The sequence below is a fragment of the Streptopelia decaocto genome, assembly GCF_964273445.1.
Source record: "Streptopelia decaocto genome assembly, chromosome: 4".
NCBI classification, from domain to species: domain Eukaryota; kingdom Metazoa; phylum Chordata; class Aves; order Columbiformes; family Columbidae; genus Streptopelia; species Streptopelia decaocto.
The window spans coordinates 32,479,820-32,490,315 of record NC_138658.1 but is presented as its reverse complement, the minus strand read 5'-3'; the positions used below and the strand labels follow the sequence as shown (position 1 = coordinate 32,490,315).

General features: G+C 45.5%; 1 protein-coding gene across 1 annotated transcript; it reads left to right on the top strand.

Moving 5' to 3' along the window:
• The first annotated feature begins 619 nt into the window (after nucleotides 1-619).
• Nucleotides 620-5,026, top strand: SFRP2 (secreted frizzled related protein 2). Its single transcript, XM_082051387.1, has 3 exons — nucleotides 620-1,273; nucleotides 1,954-2,034; nucleotides 3,426-5,026. The coding sequence occupies exons 1-3, from the start codon at nucleotides 781-783 to the stop codon at nucleotides 3,728-3,730; spliced, it is 879 nt and encodes a 292-aa protein (XP_081907513.1). The 5' UTR covers nucleotides 620-780; the 3' UTR covers nucleotides 3,731-5,026.
• Nucleotides 5,027-10,496: the final 5,470 nt, after the last annotated feature.

The window sequence follows — 10,496 nt, the reverse complement described above, 5'->3', positions numbered from 1 at the left end:
CCAGGGGCTGCAGCCCCGGGGTGCACTGTAGCCCCCCACTACTCCCGCGGGGCAGCCCCCGACGCTGGGTGCTGCAGAGGGCCAGGAGAACCGGCAGCCCCCAGCCGCTGCCTCCGGCTCCAGCGCCAGGCCGAGCTGTGCCAGCATCGCAGGGAGGGGGCGGAGGTGCCAGACACCCCCCGGGGGCTGAGGGAGCAGACAGCCTCGCCCCCTGCTTGGAGAACGGGCCCTTTAAGCTGGTAGCGAAAGCACCAAACGTGTGCAGGGGGATCCGGGGTCAGAGAGGCGTCCCGCCGCCTGGCAGTAGCTGTGTTGGCGGCAAAGCTCACTTCCAGCTACCTCCGGCCCCAGAGCAGCCCCTCTCCCCCTGCCCGGCCGAGGAGCTCCTCGAGCTTTCGTGGCTCTTTGTTCGCGGGGATCTTTTCCCCCTTCCCCATGCTCGCACGGTAACGTTTCTTGCAAGGATTTCCTGCCAAAAGACAATCCCCCTTAGCAAAAGCAGACCGAGAAAGTAGTGACCAATCCTTTCTGGATGGCTGTCACCAGGCTCCTCCCAGCCCCCGCTCCCCCTGCTATTTGCATACAAAAAAATCCAGAAAACTCCCGTTTGCCCCCGCATCTTGCTCAGACCCTCCGTCCCCGTCTGGCAGGCAGGAGCCCGGGCTGGGGGACGCTGCCTGCGGCTGAGGGCAGCGGCGCGCCACCCGCTCCGCGCCCCGCCACCCCGGCCCCCCAAGCTTTTCGCCAATCCCCCCACCACCACTTCCTCCGCGCCCCAAAATGCAGCGCTGCCTCTGCGCCCTGCTCCTGCTGGCGTCCCAGTGCATGGCCTCGGCCGCCGGCCTCTTCCCCTTCGGGGAGCCCGACTTCTCCTACAAGCGCTCCAACTGCAAGCCCATCCCCGCCCCGATGCTGCTATGCCGGGGCATCGAGTACCAGAGCATGCGGCTGCCCAACCTGCTGGGGCATGAGACGGTGCAGGAGGTGCTGGAGCAGGCCTCCACCTGGATCCCGCTGGTGCAGAAGCAGTGCCACCCCGACACCAGGAAGTTCCTCTGCTCCCTCTTCGCCCCCGTCTGCATCGACGACCTGGACGAGATCATCCAGCCCTGCCACTCGCTCTGCGAGGAGGTGAAGGAGAGCTGCGCCCCGGTGATGTCCGCCTTCGGCTTCCCCTGGCCCGACATGCTGGACTGCAGCCGCTTCCCCAAGGACAACGACCTCTGCATCCCGCTGGCCAGTAGCGACCACATCCTCCCGGTCACCAGGGAAGGTAAGAGGGAGCCCGCCAGGCTGGCCCCGGGCCGGCAGCATCTACCCCCCGATGAATTGCCCCGACACAGGGGTCCCTCCCCAGCCTTCTCCAGGGGAGCGGAGGCCTCTCCCGCCCGTTAGAACACGCCTCGATGCTCCGAAACGGGGATCGCAGATGAAACTCAAAGAGGCTTTCCCGAGGGGACCGGGGAAACCGCAGGCACCGTCGGGGAACTGGTACCGGCTCGCAGCCCCCGGCCTTTGCCCCGTCCCCCAAGAAAAGGTCCGGGAGCCCGGACTCGAGCCGCGGGACTCCGAGAGGGACATCCTCCCTCTGCAGAGATCATCGCTGAAACGCGGGGTTGGGGTGTTTTGTGTCATGTCCCCCCACTTTACTCTTTCCACCGTAAAAAAAACCCAAACAAACAAACAAACAAACAAAAAAACACACCACCCACCCAAACCAAACTTTTGGTTTAGATGTGACTTCAAATCACAGCGTGCCCCCCTCCAGCGGGTCCGCAGCAAGGTAAGGCGCGTCAAAGTGCTCGGATAGCGCCGGGGCTGGGAGGGGGAGCAAGGCGCAGGGGCAGCCCCTCCATCGAGGGATGGGAAACCGGTGTTTTCCGAAGGGGTCCCAACGCCACCTGCTGTTCCTTTCTCCCCGAGCCTGATGGGGACTGTCCCTTGCATTTCCAGCACCCAAGGTCTGCGATGCCTGCAAAAACAGAAATGAAGATGATAATGACATCGTGGAAAACCTCTGCAAAAATGACTTTGGTAAGTGGAAGAAGAGCCCTCTTAGTTGAAACTTGAGGGCTTAGGGTCAGGTAAAACTCCCAGTGGAACGAGGGATGTGCCTAAATAAAGGCAGGGCTTTGTCTTGTCTGCAGATGGACTCATCTGACCACTGGGTCATGAAAAACAGAATTCCACCTTGGAATAAAAAGTAGCCCTTTTTATAGTCCTCTTCTGTTTACTGTTTCAAAATAGTGCTCTCCTATGTGTATGTTGCTGGCAAGCCAAACAGAAAGTAAAATGAAAAAAGAAAAAAAAGATTCTTTCATCCAGACTGTTGCCTGGGGAGAAGTAGAGCAAAGCTTCATTTAGACATATGAGAAAGCTGCATAACCAATCTCACAATAAGAAAAACTCTCTCTGCAGATTAAGAATGAAGCTCAATATATCATTTGACAGAGAAGGTAATGCACAGACAATTGGGGATATAAACTTAATGGGAAGATCTGGGGTTAGAAGAGGACGAGAAAGCCCCTTTGACACAGATAACTGAACAGCACATTATCCACACATTTGCATTTCAAGAGAAGAAGGGAATAAGGAGGGGAATCCTTTTATAATAGGTCAATGTTTATACTTTGAAACATATTTGTAGTATAAATATCCACAGCAATTCAAAAGTCTTTCTTTAAAAAAGAATCTACCACCTAAAAAACATGACTTTGGGACATAATTGCTAAAACAACCAATAGCTTTGGCCTGGCAAATTGCACTCAGATAAATCCTAAAGCTAAACATGCCCCACAGATTCTTACAGAGCCTTGTATCCCCCTCCTAGTTATTTTACCAAATCGAATGCAGCTGTTGGACCAATTTGCCCTCCACAGGATCTATTCTTTAAACAAAACAATGCATGTGAAATATCATTTCCTTACAGGTTTGCCTAAAATCCTCTCCAGCCTAATAAATTAAGTTTAGAAGTTTTCAGCCACAGCAGAGATCAGGTTTCAGATTAAGTCTAGGTACTCACCTCCCCACCTCCCCTTAAACTCTAGATTCAGGAAGACTGTCTTCTCCCAGAAAAAAAACCCGAGGTGCTGTTTAATGCAGCAAACCTGCCCTCTGTCTGTTTGCAAACAGGAGAAAAGCCAGAGAAAATATTAATTTAGAAAGGAAAGAAAAAGAGGGGGAGGGGAAAGAGGAGAAAAGAAACCAAAAAAACCCTCCACTCTAAGGTTGATTCAAACTGAAATGACTTGCATGCCCTTTGTGGCTTTAGAAATGGAGCCACCTGCTGCCTCTTCTGTCAGCCCTGACAGTTTAATTAGCAATAGGGCACCTCCCTCCCCAGGTCCTCTTTATGTGCACTAATGGGAAAAAAACCTCTTAATCTCTCTCCCTCTCTCCACTTCCCCCTCCCCTCGCTCTATTAGCCTTGAAGATAAAAGTGAAGGAGATTGCCTACATCAATGGGGATACCAAGATCACCCCCGAAACAAAGAGCAAAACCATCTACAAGCTGAATGGGCTGACAGAAAGGGATCTGAGGAAGATCGTGCTTTGGCTCAAAGGTGGCCTCCAGTGTACCTGCGACGAGATGAACGACATCAATGTCCCCTACTTGGTGATGGGGCAAAAGCAAGCTGGGGAACTGGTCATCACCTCGCTGAAGCGGTGGCAGAAGGGGCAGCGGGCTTTCAAGCGGTTCTCTCGCAGCATCCGCAAACTGCAATGTTAGTGGCTTCAGCTCCAGCCACCTCCAGCAGCCGCCTCTGTCCCAAGCTCTCGGGGCTTCCCGCACCTTCTTACTTCGGCCCTTCTAAGCCTTGAGATGCACCGGGCATGGAACATGGTGACCGCTCTCCGAGAGGGGAGGTAGCCCTCCGTTCTTGTACATAGGGTAAAATGTAATAAAAAAATCATGACTATTTTTGGGAAGTATTAAAGTATCTCACTTAAAGCTTTTTTTTTTATGGTTGCAAATGTGACTTTGGTCTGAGGTTTTTCCCTCTTCATTTTGGTAATGCTGGTTCATTTATATTGCTGCTTCTCTGTATACATGCATGTTTGTTGTGCAAAAATAGGAGATGCAGAGAAAAACAACCACATATGCCACTGGCCTGTCACAGGGGGTATGACTCTTTCACTGAGGTGAAATGGCTTGCCATCTATATTAATGCTATAAAGGTCATGTTATGACTCTTGCATGTGATACATAGGCATCAGTAAGAGTATATTAACCATTCTCACATTTTATTTTCCACAAGTCTGAGCCCTTCTCTCTCAGAAAAAAAAAAAAAAAAAAATGAACAAGGTTTGGAGCTGGTTGATCTGAATGCAATTTTTTAAAAAATATTTTGCAAATTAAACCATCTGTAGCCTAACTGTAATATACCTAGTGATTAACCTGAAAGAGTTGTAAAATATTGCTTTAATTAACCTTGTAAATACTCCAGATAAATGTTATATTCTTGTATATAAACTTTACATCATAGTTTACCCATTGTCTCAGTCTGTGTTCACTGCTTTGGGAGAAATGGGAGAAAGCTGTCCAACTGAGCTTTGTCAGGGCAAAGCAGAATTTGCCCTTCCAGCCCAAGTGGCCAGGAGAGAAGCATGAGGAAGCATCTCATTCTGTAATCAGAGAAAGCATAGTGGACCTCATTTCCCCAAAGATGAACCCATGAGACACAGGACTGAGGTTCAGTCAACTCATTTTAATATGTGTCTGTTGAGCTCTTCAAGACGAAGAGTTTTCTGTGGCTCCTTCATTTGACCGCTTGCATCGTCACACAGAAGACTCTGCTCTTTGCTGATGGGGAATCGCAGTGAGACCATTTGCTTAAAAATCAAATCCATTTATCCATTTCTTACACTTGAAAAAGACGTATTAAGGAGTGCTAGAGCAGACTGAAGAATCTCATTTGCAGCTAGCAGTTCAGAATAATGGTGGAGCAAGGCATGTTTTCTGTGTATGTATGCTCACTATTCTTACTGAGAAAGAAAATAAAACCTACCCAATAGTGTAACTAGAGGAATGTTTTTCAGCATTTTTCTTACGAATGTCTTCTGATGAAGAGCATTACCTGCTAGAATTTCATTGTACTCATCCTGAAAAATAGTATTGCTTCCCAGTGCTGTCACACATAAAAAAATTTTCTTAACTTCACTGAGAGAATGAGCAGTCCAGTATTCACAAGGACAGTGTTTTATGTTAACCATTCACAGAAAGAATACAAAGCCAACACTAGATTTTTCTTTGAAGTAAAAAAATCATATTAATTTTATACATTTAGTGTTAATTTTTTTACCATCAGGACAAAAAGATAAAATCTAAAGATCCAACACGTTACATTTGTTTTAGAAAAATGCATTTCCCCCCTCTCAAAGTCTTCATGCACTCACTACACTTGGTGCAAAACATGTTAGGACTCTGACCAAGCAAGAGAAGAGCAGTCCTCACAAATGTCCTCAAAAGTGTAACAACAAAAACCAAAACCAAACAAACAAAAACACAAAACAAAACAAAACACCAACCAAGAGCAAAAAACAAAAAGCCCAGTTCAAAACTGGCTCTTTATTATTTTGCGAAACAGTATCTTATTTAAAGGTCATCACTAAAATGTCATTCGACCTTCTCTTCTGAATGGATCTGGCTTCCCAGGAACCAGATTTGGGTCTTTGTGCTACAGTGTATTTATCCAGTACTTTGTCCATCATCTTAGAGAGCCATCAGCATCCAGATGTCGCCATCTCAGTGTATACTGTAATACCTGTCACTGAACAGCCTTGGTTTTAGAGGGAAGGAGCTCACAAATGCAGAGGAGCCAGCCAAAAACGAGCCTTCAGAGAATGGGCTTGTGCTGCCTGGTGTAGGAAAGTGCTTTGGAGAGGCCGTGATTGCAATGCAGTCTCTGGGAACTGACAGCGAACAGCCAGGACTGTTCCACTCAGCCTGCCTTACAGATACTGTCCTCTTACAGCAACCATAAAATTATCTTAATTGGGCTGTCCTAAAAAGCAGCAGTACTGACACTGATGAGGACAGACAGGTCACAAGTTACTCACTCTGGGGTCGTGTTAAGGCCAAGACTACATAACAGATTTCTGCCAAATCCCTTGGATGTATGACGACACATTACCTATGACTAACATCGTTCTGTCTTAAGAGAGCCCCAAACATTCCCATTCCTCCATCACAAAAAAAAACACCATTACACCAGCAAAATCCTGTTCCTGTCAGGGCAAATTCAGGAGAAAAAGAATAAAATAGACTGGCAATCATTCAATTTTACCAGTACAATCAGCACCCTGGACTAAGAAAATCCTGCCATACAGTGAGTGTATGCCTGTTGATAAAACCTTATGCCTGTGGCCCTGGGCTGAATCGTGGGGACTGTCCACCCTCAGGGTGAACTGGCAGAGGCAGGATTGCCTTTCAGGGTTTAAGCAGGATGTAGGTAAATGTGAAGAGTAATAGGATTGGTGTTTTCCCAGTTCTGTTCCACTACCTTGTTCTAACAGCACTGTGTTAAAAAATGGGTTATATTCACCTCCCCAAGGAGAGAGAGTGCTGGTGTTTGTTATGATGTTTCCAAAGGTGTATAAGCCGGTCAGTGCAAACTATTCAACTGAAAATTAGGATTTTAAAGTCACAGCCTGAGGAAATTTCATCTTCCAGATGCTGGCAAAGAAGTAAACACGTGGTTTTTTTTGCTTTTTTAACCTAAATCTTACTCGCTCAACAATAACTGAAAATCCTTGACTGTGCCAGGCAAATAGTGAACCAAACATGTAACAAAAAAAAAAAAATCTCTGCCTATTACTTCTGATCAGTGTGTCACACATACTTCAGAGGAACTTTATTACCTGGTATGGTATGGTTTAGGTTTTTTTTTTTTGGTAATTGATGAAAAAAGGCAACCGACTGTTGCATTTTTCAGACACTTTTTGTCTTTTTCTAATTAAAATAACATTGTTAGGCAGCCAATTATTTAGCTCCCATTGTATTTGCTTTCATAAAAACTACAAAAGCAGTTGACTACAATGGATTAGTTTAAGAACAATAATAATGATACTTGACATTTATACAGAAGTTTCCAGTTAAGTTTCTCATACTGCCTTCACAAAAATAGGCATTAATATCCCTATTTTGCAGATCAGGAAAATGAGGCACAGTGAAGCAAAATAACTCACTCAAAACCACCCAGCAAGTCCTTTGCAGTCATGAAAAGCAGCATATTTTGTGTCTTCAAGTTTTATGCTCTAATCACTAGACCACAGCAATCAGAATGGTGTATAATCAAGGCAGCACTTAGATTATAATTCGAAAGCATAACAGCAACCAAGGCTGCCTCCAACTTCTTCCCCCTGACTGTGTAAAAAAAAGACGACTGCGCAAAGTCAAATTTAAAACCCATCAGCAATATTCTTTGCAGTCTTTTCCTCTCTCCCTCATTTACCATTCTCTCTACCCTTTAATTACTTCTTAATCCCTTCCTTTCTCCCTCACTTCTCATTTATATCAGACACCCACAGAGAAGCCACTCAGCCCCTCTCTTGCCCCTCTCGTACAGACACTTTCACCCTCAGTGTGGTTTATTAAAGAACTCCTGCAGTATAACTACACACAAGCCACAAAAATCCTAATGATCAGCTTAAGACATAAAGAGACCCATGCGGGAAATTCAGCGAGGGGCATTTAAATGTAATTAATGATTTTCTGTGAGGACAGGAGGGTGGTTAGTTGCCACAAGGAGCACCACAGACACATGCTGGTCGCCTTAGGCAAAGCCACTATTCCTGTTATGCAGCAGGAGAATGTAAGGATATGTAACCAATATAGGGAGCATGAAGAATGCACACATAAAGTACACCTTCCCCTGCATGGCCAGGTCACCTGCACATCTCAGCCCTGTTGTTATAACCCTGTGTTCCCCCGCTGGGGCCACAGTGCACCTCTGTCAACCTTCTTCCAGATGCCTCACTACCTCTCTTCAGCCATGGAAGGCATCAGCCAAGAGCAGAGGCACTGTGACTCGAGAACGGGTCACCTCATTGTCCCCCAGGTGCCTGCTGAGGCAACAAGGGACCTCTGTGAAGCTGGCAGGGCAGCTCCTTTTTTGCTGCTTCTCCGGCATGCTGCCATCCTGGCAAAACCTACCAGCCAGGGGAAGGGCGATGGATTGATTGCAACCAGACCAGTAGGCGGCCTTCCTTAGGTCAGGCAGCACAGGCTTTTGTTATTGGAGCCAGAAGTTCTTATTTCTAGGCTTCAGAGACATGCCTGTATGATTTATCTAGAAGTTGCCTTCTTATCAGCAGATGTGGATTCAGTACAGCGTGACTGTCCAATGAAACAGCCACAGGAATGGATCTTGTTTGCCTCTGTACCAAAAGGAGAGTGCAAGATATTCACATCACAGGAATCCAAGACCCCAAGCTGTCTTACAAACATAAATTAGCTTACGCTATATCCCTTTGGGGTAAGTTTAATAGGGCAACATTTTCCAAATGCATCGACCCCCTTCAGGGTGAGCCATGGGCTCCTAAATCACCTAGATGCCTTGGAAAATATTAGCCGCTATCCCCCACCGGAGTTAAAACCAGTTGGCCGAGGTCAGCCAGCAAGGCTGTCACGCAGCCAGGAGGAACACCTCAGCAATCAGCCAGCCAGCCCATCGCTCTCACGACCCATCAAAATAACCAACCAACACAGAAAGCTGCACTGCGAAGCAGCTGATGGAGCAAACTTCAAAAACAATTACTGCACACACAAAGAAGCTGTCCTGCGAGAAAGACCAGCACAAGTTAGGAGGTATGTTCAGTGTCTTACAGAACAGACTCAAGAAAAATGTGGATGCCCTGTGTCTTATAGAACAGACTCAAGGGCACATATACCTCCTAAGACCAACAATAAGGCAACACTGCCAATGCAACTCTTTCAAAACCCAAAAGATGCAGATCATCCTTTTGGAGTAATTTTGAATCTGCCTTTATGGATGCTAAAATCACAGAGAATTTTCTGTTTGGACAGAACGGGTTGCCATTAGAGTCACAGCTAAAGCTAGCAGAACTCGAAAATTTAGGAGTGATCTGAAAGGGCAGTAGAAATGCTAATTTAAGCACACTTTCAACTTTCCAGGTCTTTGTTTTCAGAGTTTAACCCTGGCAGTCTCCATTAGACACTAAGCTTCCCATATGGAGCCACTATGGAGGGACAATTTAGAGTTTTCCATTGATACCTGCTTTTATCAAGCAAGAGATAACTAATCCTTCCCTGGCAATTTCCCTGCATTGTTAGTTCCCTTCAAATCCCTTACATTGTCTAATTGCCTTTTTTGTTATGTGAATCTACAGCCATGCACAATAGTGAACCCTGGCTGGTTACACACTGAGACAGGTGCTTTAGTGGCTGCAGGGCTCACATCATTAGGCACACACAGAGCTATTAATCATTTCGGTTTACTCTAAGGCACAAAACTGAATTAAATCAGGCCACTTTGCTAAGCAAAACAATAGCTTAATTGTAATAGGTGAGGCAAAAGCGTTTTGAGAGGTAGAGTTTCAGAAACTAAAGCAGCCAAAAAACCAACCAACCAACCAACCAAACCAAAAAAGTCAGACAAACCAAGAAAACACACTGTAATTTAAGAATTATGGGGTTTAATAATTTGTTTTAAATGGGGAAGAAAAAGATTTTGAAGATAGTCTTACAGCCTCACTCAGACTCTTCATTTCCTTTAGATGCTGGGGTCTTAAATATGGGAAAAATTTTCAGTACTCTCATTTACATTCTGTGAACTTTAACACTGTAATCATCACAGTGATATGAATGGTGGTTGTTTGTTTTGGTTTTTTTTTTCCACACAATGTGGATTTTATAATAGAGCATGGATTTTCAAAAGAGTCTAAAAAACTAAAGCAGAAGCTCATTTTCCAAAGTATACTTAGGTTTTGACTTTTTAAGTAACTTACGCAACAAAAGAATGAAAAATTAATTTTGTTTGAAGCAAGATAAGAAGGATTAAAATCCTATTAGATGCTTCCAGATGCTTATCTGATGCCTGAGATATCCATATATTTAAAAATCTGGCTGCAAGACATAACCTTCGAGATGTTAATGTACCGAACATCCAGGGATTTTGGAGATGGGATCTAGACCATTGAAAATATTAGGAAGTGGTGGTATCATAATCTGTCCCATGCATGCAAAATGTTAACATTTTCTTAACCCTTTTGTTCCATTATTTGACTCAAATATACAACTTACTGGGAGAGCTCTGGAATTTTAAAGCTAGCTCTACCTTCATGAGAAAACACTGCATGGAAATCAGTCCCTCAATCCTGAACTGGGTTTTAGAAATCTTGCTGGAACTTGCCTGACAACTGCTGCAACTCGCCAGCACATAGTAAGAAGGAGTAATACAAAAGTCAGCAATATAGTTACATATATAGTTAATAAAGAGTCTGTTATTTAATGAGATTTCTCAAAATGGAAGATG

What these genes read in the sequence shown, in the direction of transcription:
- SFRP2 (XM_082051387.1), top strand. Translation starts at nt 781, where the DNA reads ATGCAGCGCTGCCTCTGCGCCCTGCTCCTGCTGGCGTCCCAGTGCATG. An exon ending in CCTCCCGGTCACCAGGGAAG is followed by an intron (nt 1,274 to 1,953) that starts GTAAGAGGGAGC and finishes TTGCATTTCCAG; the next exon opens with CACCCAAGGTCTGCGATGCC. An exon ending in CCTCTGCAAAAATGACTTTG is followed by an intron (nt 2,035 to 3,425) that starts GTAAGTGGAAGA and finishes TCGCTCTATTAG; the next exon opens with CCTTGAAGATAAAAGTGAAG.